The sequence below is a fragment of the Mytilus galloprovincialis genome, chromosome 10 (assembly GCF_965363235.1).
Source record: "Mytilus galloprovincialis chromosome 10, xbMytGall1.hap1.1, whole genome shotgun sequence".
Taxonomy (NCBI): Eukaryota; Metazoa; Mollusca; class Bivalvia; order Mytilida; family Mytilidae; genus Mytilus; species Mytilus galloprovincialis.
In genome coordinates, this window is record NC_134847.1 from 38,263,717 (window position 1) to 38,279,205 (window position 15,489).

Sequence of the window (15,489 nt, forward strand, 5' to 3'; positions counted from 1 at the left end):
ATCAAATATGATAGACTGGTACTGACATATCTATGTAACATTCTGCTAACTAACTCATATGCACCAGAGCCAAACCCTGGCCCACCAACATACCCATGTGGATCATGCAATAAAGCATGCACTTGGAAACATAAAGCTGTATGCTGTGACAGCTGTGATCAATGGTACCATATAAATTGTCAAGGTTTCGAAAATAAAATGTACAAAATACCTGACAAAAGCAATCTATCATGGGAATGTATAAACTGTGGTATGCCAAACTTCTCCACCACATTCTTCAATAGTACTTTACCTGAATTGTCAAATACTTACTCAGAATTAGAAACAAGCATTGATTCTGACAATGAAATTATTGATATTGGATTACCAACACATTCTTCATCATCAATCAAAAAAAGATCAATCGTATAGCCAAAAACTCCGAACCACTAAGAGTACTTACTTTAAATTTTCAGTCAATAAAGAGCAAAAACCTGAAGTAGAACTTATCATTGACTCTTTTAAACCAAGCATCATATTTGGAACTGAAACATGGCTCTCCAATGACACCTCTCCATATGAATACATCCCAGCCTCCAAATACAACATCTGTACTAAAAAAAAAAAAGATGACTATAGGGGAGTGTTACTGGCTATCTCAAACCAGCTCACATCTACACAAATCACAAATACGAGTATCGACCTAGACCTCGATACAAATTGTGAAAATGTGGGGGCGAAAATTGCATAAGAAGGAAACAAATCACTATACCTATTTTCCTACTATCGATCACCATCCGATAGAGAAGAATCCTTAGACCAACTTGGTATCTCACTAAATATAGAGTCTTATGCAAGAAAACGGACCAAAATATCTGGGTAAGTGGCGATTTCAATTTTGACCACATAGACTGGAAGACACCAGCAGTCATACCTCGTAAACCTGACGCTTCACTACACCAACAACTCCTTGACATATTAAATGACAACAACTTAACACATGTAGTAAACAAGAACACCAGAAACGACACAACACTAGACCTGGAGTGTATGACCAATCATTCATTTGTCAATCGAGTCGAAACATTACCACCAATTGGAGCGAACGACCATGACATTGTTTACAGTGAAAAAAATTTAGCACTGCCTCAAAATAACAACAGGCTCACAAAATATAAAACTACTAAAAGGCAAATTGGACCAAATAACAAAAGACCTCACTGAAACATAGAATCAGTTACAACAAGATCAAAATAACATGAGTCTCGATGAACTATGGAATACTTTCAAGACAAACATCCAAAGTCTATCTATAAGAATATTCCTTATACCTTAGGTAAATAACCAACTAAAAAAACTGATTAACAAGAAAAAACAAACTCTACAAAAAGAAAAAAGGAAATCCCAAGTACAAAAAACAATATCAAGAAATTAAAATCAAGCTCCAAATAGAAATGAGAAACTTTTACCGGCAATATAAGGAAAATATGATCTTTGACATTGAAGTAAAGGAACCAAACCAACCATGCTTCAAAAATACATAAAAAAAAAAGCTATAATCCTATATTAAAAGCCAGAAAATGAAAATACCGGCATAGCTCCTCTAAGAAGTGAAAGTACATTGCACTCAAATCCATCTGAAAAAGCGAACATACTGAATAAACAATTTCGGTCAGCTTTTACATCTGAAACAAATACTGACATTCTAGATAAAGGTCCTAGTATTCATCCCAAAATGACAACCATAACAATATCTAGGGATGGTGTTTATAAACTTATCAAAAACATAATTTAAACCCTAATAAAGCCACTGGTCCTGATACCATCGCAAGCAAAGTACTCAAACAAAACATTGAGATATGTACAGACATCCTCACATTAATATTCACCAGATCATAAGAAACAGGAAAAGAACCATATGACTGGAACCAAGCGAACGTCACCTGTATTCAAAAAAGGGGATAAACACAACCGAGGTAACTACAGACATATATCCTTAACATAAAATTGAGAATGGAAATGGGGAATGTGTCAAAGAGACAACAACCCGACCATAGAAAAAAAACAACAGCAGAAGGTCACAAACAGGTCTTCAATGTACCGAGAAATTATCGCACCCGGAGGCGTCCTTCAGCTGGCTCCTATACAAATACTAGTTCAGTGATAATGCACTCCATACTAATTTCCAAATTGTACACAAGAAACTAAAATGCATAGCTTGAAAATTACTTGAACACATCTTTGCAAGTAGCATGATGCAACATCTCGAAACAAATGACACACTGTATGATTTACAACATGGGTGTAGGGCAAAGCGATCATGTGAGTCTCAAGTTATCTCACTGATGTATGAATTATTCGAAAACAATGACAAAAACATACAAACAGATCTCATAATCGTGGATTTTGCTAAGGCTTTTGACAAGGTACCACACAAACGATTACTATATAAAATGAAATAATTTGGCATATCAGATCAAATCATAAACTTGGTCGAATCCTTTCTTTCAAACAAAACTCAAACAGTACTTTTTGAAAACATGTCATCTTCATAAATACCAGTCATTTCAGGTGTGCCACAGGGTACAGTGCTAGGACCTATACTCTTCCTTGTTTACATAAATGACTTTCCAGAATACATCAAACATAGCAAAATCAGACTCTCCTCAGATGACAGTATAATTTACAGGCAAATTAAATCTCAAAACGACTACCTTAAGCTTCAAGAAGATCTAGAAGCCGTCAGACAATGGGAGCAAGACTGGTTCATGTCTTTCCACCCAGACAAATGCAACATAATGAACATAACAATAAAGAGAGTTCCTATCCACTTCTACTACAACATGTATGGGCACATATTAGAGTCAGTAAAACATGCTAAATATTTAGGTATCACAATTTCTTCATACTTAAAATGGAACACCCACTTTCAAACAGCCGCCAAAACAAACAAATCTTTATGTTTTATCAGAAGAAATCTTAAAAGTCCAGTCATAAAAAATAAAAGATATAGCATACCAACCCATCATAAGACCCAAATTAGAATACTGTTGAACTGTATGGGACCCCTATACATGCTATACAAGCGACAACATACGACCATTAGAAAAAGGTACAGAGACGAGCGGCAAGGCATGCATGAATCAGAGATCACAATACCAGCAGTGTATCTGAGATGCTAGACACCATGAAATGGCAAACATTACAAGAACGCCGGCTACAAACAAGGCTAATAATGTTTCACAAAATTACAGACGAAAATATTGCCATTCCTTCCCAAATTTATTACAAAAGAATCAGTCCATCACAAGAACCACCAACAAAGACGCTTACAGACAAATCCAATGTAACAATTAAGGACAGCTACAAATTTTCTTTCTTTTGTCAAACAATTTTAAAAAGACTCAGTAACAGACTAAAAAATCAGTTGAAAAGACTCATCAGGTGGATACAAATAAAAATAAATTTTACACCAAAAAAAGTGTGAACGTGCGAGGGTACTTGTACATCCTAAAAACAACGACACTAAATAAAGATCTGGTAGTAGTCACAAGTAATAAAAGCCAGTTCAAAGCCAAACTAAAAACCTAATAAAATATCATGCATCTAAGACTAATTTATCAGTTATTACATATCCAACATCCAAAGGATTAAGTGTGAAGAAGTCTACCGTGACTGTAAACAGTGGATTTTTTATGTTGTTATAGCATTGTGGGCATATTATTTTTGATCTCGATGATCTCATATATTTTGACGAATTTATGACAGTTTTATTTCCGAAATAAATGATGGTCCGAACTATTAAATCGAGGATAATGAATGAATCAGAAACAACACAATTCAACAGTTACGGGCATCCTTCTCTAAACGTGTATTACAGTTACGGATATCAGTCTATACAGTTACCACAGGCACTTGTTTCTATCCATAGGAAGGTCGACTATCCATATAAATTCGTCTTGTTTCTATCCATATAAATATGGATAGTCGACCTTCCTATGGATAGAAACAAGTGCCTGTGGATAGTCGACCTTCCTATGGATAGAAACAAGTGCCTGTGACAGTTACCCATATCTTTGGGATTTTTTAAAATGATGATTTCTCCATTAAGCAGTTGAACTATGAAAAGAAGCTTTGCATTTAAGTTTCAAACTTAGTAATACTTCAAATAAGACACGAAATATCCAAGAATAATACAGAATTATTAAACAATTGACAAAGAAATATTGACCAGAAACATGGTCCGCCATCTTTGGATATACGTAACTGCAGTTACGGAGATCACATTTACTCCAGTGATGATGGAGAAGAATTTTTCAGTATACGGATATGGGTAGTAAATTGCTCATTTCTAAAAAAAAAAAAAATTATGCTAACACTTGATATGTTAATAGTGTAATACAAATAGACAGGAAATCCTGAGAAACAAATAATGAAAAAACATAGATTAACAAAATTTCACCTTTAATTTATTGTGTTTAAATCTGCTATCCGAGTCCTTGTGAAGGAAGGTTGCAATGACTATTTGTTCCTCGACAATTTTAATTAAGGCAACAACTAGTCCTTGACATGGGCCATGATCAAAAAAATTTCAATGCAGCGACTTTTTATAATGTACAAATACAGTCGCCTCCAATTAACAATTAACGACAATCAATAAATCGTTTATTTATTCTTGTGTACAAAATAAAATCATTAAAAAGACAACCCTCCGCCGGAAACCAATTAACGTAGAAGATACCAGTTATAGCTAACCACTGGGGTCCTCGACAAGGAACAAAACCCATACCGCATACAGTCAAATATTAAAGGCCCAAAAATGACAAATGCGAAAGAGTTTAAAAACGAGAAAAATAAAACGTTGCCTGGGTTGGACGTATTTGCTGGCGCCAAACAATCCGCCACCTAACCTGGGACAGTGGTGTAATAGAACAACAAAAGAACCAACGAAATAAACAGTTCAAAGTGACTTTGCTCGTTAAATCTATACAAAAAGTCAAACCAATTAACAAAATCACAATTATAGACAAACAGTATAGATCTGAGAGTAATCGTAGTTTATACTACACTGAAGCCTTCCAAAACCCAAAACAACTAATGAAACAGTCATGCGTTTAAGACTAAAACATCATTCAGATAACATCCAATGTATTTTGAAAAAGTAAAGACGTCTATCGGGCAGGAAAACATGGCCTTGTGTTTACATTTCCTTTTATTCAATTAAGTGCAATCTGAAAATGAAACTTAAATGTATACATGGTATAGTGACATTGTAATGAACAGGTCGCTTTACAAACGATTGCCGCATTCTTCATTCTGGTTCGTTTAATAAAAGTAATCAAAACTAAGATCATATTAAAAATAAAGAAATTATAAAATAAATTAGTCAAAATTATTAACTATGCAAAAGTTTTTTAGTCAATGAACAAGGTCGTTAAAAACTTCCTTTGTTGTTGTTGGTTGAGGCCATCTATTTTTATTACGGGTTTCCACATCTTTAAATCGAAATTATAGAAAAAATGGAATGTTGTTAGCTGAATCAAAACAGAAATGATGAACACTGCAACATTTTCAGCAAAACATAAATAGGATGGAGGATCTGTGTATTCACATTATTTGTAAAACTCTCCTTATTCCTGTGAAGCGTGTGCTTTACATCGAGGCTTTCTATGCTTATCACATGTATCATCGACGCCACAATACTTCAACCAATCAGACAACGTTTATTTGAGGCATTCGACCTATTTTAACTCAGATTTTGGAATTTTTTAATCGAAATTATAGAAAAATGGAATGTTGTTAGTACATATAAAATAGAAAAAGAGGAATACTATTAGTTAAAGCAAGTTTAGATGGGGTTCTGTGTATTTACATTGTTTGTACAACTCTCCTTTATACTGATGCCATATTTTGGAATTTCCGTGACCTAAATGGTTCGCGAAAATTAATATTTTTATATATAGTATAGTAATTATTATAAGGAGGCGGGTAATAAAATCACTATGTAAATAGCAAGTTTAACAGAAATCATTATAGCATATATAATAATGTAAATGTTATTTTTAAGAATCTTTTCTCGTCCACTGATTAGTAACATTATTATGGACTTTTATGTAAAGCCGTGCAGGTGATCTATTGATATAATTATGCCGTTGGTTATTAGGAGTACCTCGGTCGGTACTTCTCGCGAGAATTTGCGTTGGTTTGTTGTCAACGATACTGCCCAGACAAGTTGGTCAAATAAATATTTCACCTCAACACAGACGACAAGAATGGATGAATTTCAAACAGGAGAGGATGTAAGTTACCACTTAATTAAACAACGAAAGCATTTACATTTAAGATGGTTAAAAGTAATTGATTAGCAATGACTCATTATGCACGTAAACATATACTAAACAAGGAACTTTGGTCGATGGATCAATTTCTATCAAATCAGAAGTGATATTATGATCATATTTATCAAGTGGGTTAATTATGTATTGTTGATCATTGACCGGCACTAGCCAAATATTCGTTCCTTTCCAAGGTAACAGCTGCTCTACTTGTCATACAATTATACATGTATAGTTACTTGTATGTATTATATAGATCTACTCGAATCTTGCCAGTGGCAGTACCACTTAGACCAATTTAGAGTGCTTTTCAATGAATAGATGTTGCTGGTTGAGATTAATTGTCCGTGTTGACTATAACTGATTTATTTATAATATGAGGCAGGCATTACCTGTGAATGGGGACGAAGTTTGTTTAAATTAATTTTTTTGTAACTGAACTATTTGTTAAATAAAGAAACGGAAAAACCATCACGTTTCCGATTTTGGTTCTGTTGTTATGGATTTTACTTGTGACGTTATTTTAAGTTATGACGTCATTTTCAATGTAAACAAAGAAACGCAATGCATCAGGTAACATTTATTCATACCAAAGACAAAGAATGATTAAAAATGAAATATTGGTATTGTGTTCCTTGAGTTCCTATATTTTACTAGACTAATCAAAGTCTCTGATAACAAGACCGGAAGAAGGAAGTAGATTTATGTGTTCTGCGCAGATCCGAAAATCAAAAAACGCGACAAACAAAAATTGAACGATTTTGAGTTCATTAGTCATGTTAGTACAATGAAAAATTTGTCAAGTTTGCATTATTATTGTTTAAATTTGATTCAATTTGTTGTTCGATTCTAGCTTAGAAACTTCTAGTTCTTCTTCAGTATCAAGAATCAACAAACAAACTTGCAACACATTATTGTTTTATCATGTTTATAATGCATACATGTATCATAACCAAAAGAGTAAAATATAGAATTGTATATGTAGCCTAGGTAAAGTGAATCCATGGCAACGTCAACTATACTCACTCTTATGCAAACTTCAATTTCTTTTATTATGCCCCACCTACGATAGTAGAGGGGCATTATGTTTTCTGGTCTGTGCGTCCGTCCGTCTGTCCCGCTTCAGGTTAAAGTTTTTGGTCGAGGTAGTTTTTGATGAAGTTGAAGTCCAATCGACTTCTAACTTGGTACACATGTTCCCTATGATATGATCTTTCTAATTTTAATGCCAAATTAGAGATTTTACCCCAATTTCACGGTCCACTGAACATAGAAATGATAGTGCAAGTGGGGCATTCGTGTACTGAGGACACATTCTTGTTATGTTTATTCTGTGTATATGATATTTATTGATTTTATTTTTCAGACCGCCTTTGTTGTAGATGAAGTGACAACCATAATTAAGGAGGTATGTTTCTTTAGTCAGTTTAGTGTCATTGATTAACATAATAACTTTTCACAAAATTGTTAATCATCAGCAGATACATGTATTCAACTGTAAATATCATACATTCTACACACAATGTATTAAGAAACCCTTCACAGTCTAACATCTCATACTCTTCTTATGAGTTCAGTGTTCCACTAATAGTCTGATAATGTAGGATAAGAAAAGTCCATTTAATTTGAAAAATCAAAAAGGTCAAAAAAATATTAATTCAATTAAATGTATCAATATTCAAATTAAAAAAGGAACTGTCAAATTTGACTAAAAAGTTTATAATGAATTTTTCTTTGATGCAGTCCTTATTTGGTCCCGTCCTCATATGTTCTATTATATCATAACTTAACTACCTTAAATGATTTCTTTCTACAAGGTATTTTTCTATTAAATATATGTTTAAGCTTCAGACTAATTGGAAAACAAATATAATCAGCTTTTTATTAAATATCATGCTCAATATCAAAAGATTCAGTAATAATGAAATTTTCATTTTAGTCCATAGAAGGTGCCATTGGAGGAAACTCATATCAACATAATAAAGTGAACCAATGGACATCAAATGTTGTAGAACAGTGCTTGAATCAACTGACCAAATTGGGCAAACCATTTAAATATATTGGTAAGTATGTGACTGGATAATGGATATCATCATGACAGTAACTTGAGTAAGGATTAAAAAAAACTAGTTTACAATATCTTTTTAATGTCATCAAGTCAAATAAATTGTAAAAGAAAAAGGCTAGACTTTTCAAAATACACATGTACATTGTACAGTGTATTGTAACGATCAAGTTGACAAATAAATATCCTTTTGGAAAAATACATGAAGATGTATTTTCCAATCTTATTCATTTGATAAAAATAAAACATACAAATAGTGAAACCAGGTTTGCTTTCTTTCATATATGTCATGTATGTATAATTGGCTGAGATATAGTTTAAATTTCAGCAAAGTAATATAAGCTTTTTTAAATCATGTGATGATGTGTGAAATTGCATTAGTTGTCTTGATGTGTTTCGGATGTTAAACAAGTGTGGTCACTCATAGTGTCAATATTTGAACATGTTGTACTAGGAAAGGATTACACTGAAAGTTTCAACCAAATTCAATATTAATTTTAAAAATTGTGATATAAAGTTTCCTTACTTGCATATTAAAGATATTATATTTTAATTAAAAGTTAAGTTAGTCAAGTAAAAATAGCTGTTAGCTCAATGTTAGAGTCATATAATTATATGTTGATTTTCATTTAGTAACATGTGTCCTCATGCAAAAGACAGGAAGTGGACTACATGTGGCTTCTTCCTGTTTGTGGGACAACCAGGCTGATGGTCAGTTAATACAGATGTGTATACCTCAACATGCTCAACATTTGTTCAGATTTATTTTGTTATTGGGATAATATGGAATATAAACCTTTGACATATATATAGAATGAAATGCATTTGTATACATATTAACATATATACATTGTACCAGTTCATCTAGTACTATCAGTTGTTATTAGAGCCTTTAGTCTTTGTAAATACATATTAAACAAATCCATTGTCAATTTTTTAAGATTGAAAAAAAAGGCTTCAGAAAATTGATTTGTGTACTAGCATGACTAGTCTGATTTTCAGTCTTTTGGAAAGAAAAAAAACTTTGACACGATTCCTATGTCCAGTACAAAGTTTGCCAGTTCAGGCAAAACCAAACAATGGTACAATGTATGGATGGCTATACAAATGTATTGGGTTTATTTTCTTCTCCCTATTCCTTATACTCCTTATACATGTAGCTTGTTATTTTGCTTGCAGTAACCTGTGTTATTATGCAGAAGAATGGTGCTGGTTTACATACTGCAAGTTCCTGTTTCTGGGATAACTCGACAGATGGTTAGTTTTCATAAATTAAAGGAACCAGATTCAAGATGGCAAAAAAAATGTGGCTGATTGAATTTACATCTTAACATAATAAGAGTTATGTCTTTTATGAATTTTATTTGCAATTAGCAGTGATTAGTGAGAAATAAAAAAAAGAACTAACTTAAGCATTACGATTATAAAAGTTATGGTGGTTGCAGTTAACAATATGGGTCTGAAAATTCCTGTATTCAATGCATGGTTAAATACTGTTTGGCTAAACATATAAGTCAATAATCTGTTAAAAAAAGATAAAAATATTATTATTTTATTGAGTGCCATCATGAATCTGAATTAGCATGTTAATTACTTTTAGTGGTATGGTTTAATTTTTTACAGTCATTTATTTTTATATCATTGTCATTTACTATTCCCTCAAGTCTGAGAATCTTGTATTTGTTTTATGTTTATAAATTCTACCTACATGTATTAATGCATGATTAAGTGGGATCGGATATTTCTCTACTCTACATGTTCAAGATAAAGAGATGTGTTTATAAAATATGATCTTTCCCATGATAGATACTTAAACAAAGGAATAGTTATTATAGTCATTATTTGACCAAAACATTAGTGTAAATTTACCATACATGTTCTTAAATTAAAGTATGATGTGTTTAGTCAATAAAAAAATATTTCATAAGTGATGACAACCAGTCAGGGTCAAAATTATATTTTTGGTAAAAATTCCTTTATTCTTATTTTTTTTGCATTGGGAAATTACATGTGCACATTTACACTAAAACAAGTTTATGTTTTGTGAGATTATATTAATAGCTTAAAAGCTATAATAAAGCTTTTCTTTAATTATTTTCTTGTTTTATTCGGCTTTGCACATGTAAAATGTTTCATGAAAGTAAACATGTATAAAAAATCTAAATTCAGCAGATATCTTTTTTGTTTTCATGACAAAGTTGTACATTTGTATATTATTGAAGAAATTGTGACTAAAATTAAATAGCACTAAAAGCTTGTGAAATTCTTAATATATCTTGATCTTGCTTATTTCCAAATATTACAAAATGTACATGTTTCTTGCTACATTGAAGACCTGTTGGTGACCTTCTGCTGTTGTTTTTAGCTCACCTGGCCCGAAGGGCCAAGTGAGCTTTTCTCATCACTTGGCGTCCGTCGTCCGTCGTTAACTTTTACAAAAATCTTCTCCTCTGAAACTACTGGGCTAATTTCAACCAAACTTGGTTACAATCATCATTGGGGTATCTAGTTTAAAAATTGTGTCCGGTGACCCGGCCAACCAACCAAGATGGCCGCCATGGCTAAAAATAGAACATAGGGGTAAAATGCAGTTTTTGGCTTATAACTCAAAAACCAAAGCATCTAGAGCAAATCTGACATGGGGGTAAAACTGTTTATCAGGTCAAGATCTATCTGCCCTGAAATTTTCAGACAAATCGGACAACCCGTTGTTGGGTTGCTGCCCCTGAATTAGTTATTTTATGGAAATTTTGCAGTTTTTGCTTATTATCTTGAATATTATTATAGATAGAGATAAACTGTAAACAGCAATAATGTTCATCAAAGTAAGATTTACAAATAAGTCAACATGACCGAAATGGTCAATTGACCACTTTAGGAGTTATTGCCCTTTATAGTCAATTTTTAACCATTTTTCGTAAATCTTAGTAATCTTTTACAAAAATCTTCTCCTCTGAAACTACTGGGCCAAATTTATCCAAACTTGGCCACAATTATCTTTGGGGTATTTTGTTTAAAAAATGTGTCCGGTGACCCGGCCAACCAACCAAGATGGCCGCCACGGCTAAAAATAGAACATAGGGGTAAAATGCAGTTTTTGGCTTATAACTTAAAAACCAAAGCATTTAGAGCAAATCTGACATTTGTAAAATTGTTTATCAGGTCAAGATCTATCTACCCTGAAATTTTCAGATGAATCTGACAACCTGTTGTTGGGTTGCTGCCCCTGAATAGGTAATTTTAAGGAAATTTTGCTGTTTTTGGTTATTATCTTGTATATTATTATAGATAGAGATAAACTGTAAACAGCCATTATGTTCAGCAAAGTAAGATTTACAAATAAGTCAACACGACCGAAATGGTCAGTTGACCCCTTTAGGAGTTATTGCCCTTTATAGTCAATTTTTAACCATTTTTCGTAAATCTTAGTAATCTTTTACAAAAATCTTCTCCTCTGAAACTACTGGGCCAAATTAATCCAAACTTATCCACAATCATCTTTGGGGTATCTAGTTTAAAAAATGTGTCCGATGACCTGGCCATTCAACCAAGATGGCCACCATGGCTAAAAATAGAACATAGGGGTAAAATGCAGTTTTTGGCTTATAACTCAAAAACCAAAGCATTAAGAGCAAATCTGACATGGGGTTAAACTATTTATCAGGTCAAGATCTATCTGCCCCGAAATTTTCAGATGAATCGGACAACCCGTTGTTGGGTTGCTGCCCCTGAATTGGTAATTTTAAGGAAATTTTGCTGTTTTTGGTTATTGTCTTGAATATTATTATAGATAGAGATAAACTGTAAACAGCAATAATGTTCAGCAAAGTAAGATTTACAAATAAGTCAACATGAACGAAATGGTCAGTTGACCCCCTAAGGAGTTATTGTCCTTTATAGTCAATTTTCAACAATTTTTATAAAATTTGTAAATTTTTACTAACATTTTCCACTGAAACTACTGGGCCAAGTTCATTATAGATAGAGATAATTGTAAGCAGCAAGGATGTTCAGTAAAGTAAGATGTACAAACACATCACCATCACCAAAATACAATTTTGTCATGAATCCATCTGCTTCCTTTGTTTAATAGTCACATAGACCAAGGTGAGCGACACAGGCTCTTTAGAGCCTCTAGTTTCTGTGGTTGGGTTGTTGTCTCTTTGACACATTCCCCATTTCCATTCTCAATTTTATGTTGGTGACATGCTATATCCTATAACATCTGACATGAAAATTTACTGCTTAATTAATAATTATGTAGAACAGAGTCTACAGAATTTAAAATCATTTTTTTCGGATATGTAAAATTGATATAGAATGTAAATTAATTAATTTCAATTATTATTGTGTACTGTGAATTCATTTTTATTTGTTGAATACCAGTTTTTCACAGATTCCGTGGGTACAGAGGCACCAAGAATTCAAATGTTCAATGAATTACACATTTTATATAGGTTTTGTGGCAAAACCACGAAATCAAATATCCATGAAAATGCAAATTTTGCTCACTCCACAAAAATTGGTACCCATGAAAATGAATGAACCCACAGTAGAAGAGAGTCAACTGAATTTTAAAATTGATATTGGATGTACATGAAATTGAGGTGGTACCTAACACTACAGGGAGATAACTCTGTAAAATCAGCTAAACGTTTTAATTACGTTGTGTTGTTAAGGGAATATTAAGCTTCTCAATGATCAAAATAAGTGTTTGTCAAACTGCTATATAACCAGTGTAATTTTTCTAATAAAAATACTTTGTCAAAATTTCAAGAAAATTAAACAAGCCAAATTAATTTTAGTTGAAGTGTTGGGTACCACCTTAATATCAATTATTTGTATGTGTATAAAATCTAGTCTCTGACATAATTATATATAACATAATTCCATCTTTGTTTTTTAGGAAGCTGTACAGTAAGATGGGAAAACAAGACAATGTACTGTATAGTATCAGTATTTGGACTGACGATCTAATCACCTTGTGACAACATTGAACAATTTGACTGTTAAACATCTATGTATATAATGTAAACAAGGATTTTATTTATGGAAGAGGAGCATTTATTATATTATCATGGGATGTTGGTGTACCAGCTGACAAAGCAGAACATTCCAATTTGATGTCAGATTATTTCCTAAAACATTCTTTCCATTAATTTTGAGGAAACATTTTGACTTTCATACTCTCTGTGTAATTTGAACAAATTAGAGCCTAAAAAGTAATCTGCTTGAGATTTTTTTTATTTTCATATCTGCAATATTTATGAGCTCTTCCTACAAAATACAAATATTTGTACATGTTAATTTATCAAAAAAAATTATTATTTGTTTATTTGTTTTGTTCTGTGATATTTTACATGCTTTGTACTTATTTGATCATTTAGTACTAACGAATTAGTTATTTATTTTGAACAAACAAGTGTGGTAAAGTGTAGATTTTTAAACCAATTAACACATTTTGCATGGTTGTTTGATTCATAGATAATTTATGCAGATATTTCTGTCATTGTCAAAAAGAAAGCCATCAATACCAGCCTGTCAACTTGCTGTATTTATCATATTATAGAAAATTATTAAATTGTGTTCACAAATTGATATTGTTGTTAAAATATGGTTATAAAAAAGATGTGGTATGATTGCCAATGAGACAACACTTCACAAGAGACCAAGTGACACAGAAATTATAGGTCAACAATAAGCAAAGCCCATACCACATAGTCAGCTATCAAAGGCAGTGTACTGACAAATGTAAAACAATTCAAATGATAAAACTAACAACTTGATTTATGTACAACAAAAAATTGCACTAAAACAAGTGTAACATGGTAACAAATGACCACTGAATAACAGACTCCCGACTTAAGGACAGGCAAATACATACAAAATGTGATGGGGTTAAACATGTAAACACTCCAACCTTAAACAGTGTTGTATAAATAGTACAACATTAAAATGAACTATAAAAGTTGAAGAAGGTTTAACTCTATGTCAGATGGATACAAATAGAAATACATCAATCAAAAGCACAGAGGGGATGTGGCTGAATCCCAACAACAAAAAAACACCTAAGGATATACTTAGGTGAGGTTTGGGAATTTGTGTCAGGTGTTAGGACTCCTTGTTGTTTTTCCATAAGATAAGATACAGTACAAGTAAAGAAAATTTGAAAGCAGATTTTGATATACTCAACACTAGCAAATAGCAATTTCAGAATCTAAAGAATTATAGGAAATTTAATTGTTTGCACCCAAATGCAGTAATAAAAAAAAAGAAGAGAAATTCTACTAATATGTCAACTGTTGTCTGCAGAAAATATAGACAGAAATGGTCTTTTGTATGTGAAACCTCAAAGGTTCAATTGAACTTTTCTTATTACTTGGTGTCCATCGTCATCCATTAATCTTGACAAAAATTGTACCTTTATTGATGATTGTTACTAATCTCTTTAATCTTATGCCCCCGCCTACGATAGTAGAGGGGCATTGTGTTTTCTGGTCTGTCTGTCCGTTCGGCCCAATTCAGGTTAACGTTTTTGGTCAAGGTAGTTTTTGATGAAGTTGGGAGTCCAATCATCTTAAAACTTAGAACACATGTACCCTATATGATCTTTCTAATTTTTATGCCAAATTAGAGTTTTGACCCCAATTTCACAGTCCACTGAACATAGAAAATGATGGTTCAAGTTTCAGGTTAAAGTTTTTGGTCAAGGTAGTTTTTGATGAAGTTGAAGTCCTATCAACTTGAAACTTAGAACACATGTCCTATGACATGATCTTTCTATAAATTTTAATGCCAAATTAGAGTTTTTACCCCAATTTCACGGTCCACTAAACATAGAAAATATTAGTGTGAGTGGGGCATCCGTGTACTATGGACACATTCTTGTTACCTTTTATATTGAAAAAATATAAAGAATTATAGATAGAGACTCAAAGAATTCAAGAAATGGCAAAAATTATCAGCAAGACATGATCAATGAATCAGCATGCTAGAAATCTTTGTTCAACTCCTGCAATATACATGTAGGTGTGTTCCTGTACCAAGTCAGGAATATTACAGTTGTTATCAAATAGCTCATTTCTATATATGTTGCCATTTGTTTTTGTT

At 32.5% G+C, this 15,489-nt stretch overlaps 1 protein-coding gene across 2 annotated transcripts; it reads left to right on the forward strand.

Moving 5' to 3' along the window:
- Window positions 1-6,123: 6,123 nt before the first annotated feature.
- Window positions 6,124-13,977, forward strand: LOC143047511 (dynein light chain Tctex-type 1). 2 transcript variants are annotated; one of them, XM_076220566.1, is made up of 5 exons: window positions 6,124-6,278; window positions 7,681-7,722; window positions 8,254-8,377; window positions 9,013-9,090; window positions 13,286-13,977. In XM_076220566.1, exons 1-5 carry the CDS (start codon window positions 6,126-6,128, stop codon window positions 13,354-13,356), a joined length of 468 nt encoding a protein of 155 aa, XP_076076681.1. In that variant the 5' UTR covers window positions 6,124-6,125; the 3' UTR covers window positions 13,357-13,977. The 2 variants fall into 2 exon arrangements, with proteins under 2 accessions (XP_076076681.1, XP_076076680.1); XM_076220565.1 differs by lacking the exon at window positions 9,013-9,090 and adding an exon at window positions 9,559-9,636 and having other exon boundaries at window positions 6,126-6,278.
- The last annotated feature ends 1,512 nt before the right edge of the window (window positions 13,978-15,489 follow it).

Coding starts and splice junctions, on each gene's coding strand:
- LOC143047511 (XM_076220566.1), top strand. CDS start 6,126: ATGCCGTTGGTTATTAGGAGTACCTCGGTCGGTACTTCTCGCGAGAAT. Junction 7,723..8,253: donor TGACAACCATAATTAAGGAG/GTATGTTTCTTT, acceptor TTTTCATTTTAG/TCCATAGAAGGTGCCATTGG. Junction 9,091..13,285: donor GTGGGACAACCAGGCTGATG/GTCAGTTAATAC, acceptor TTTGTTTTTTAG/GAAGCTGTACAGTAAGATGG.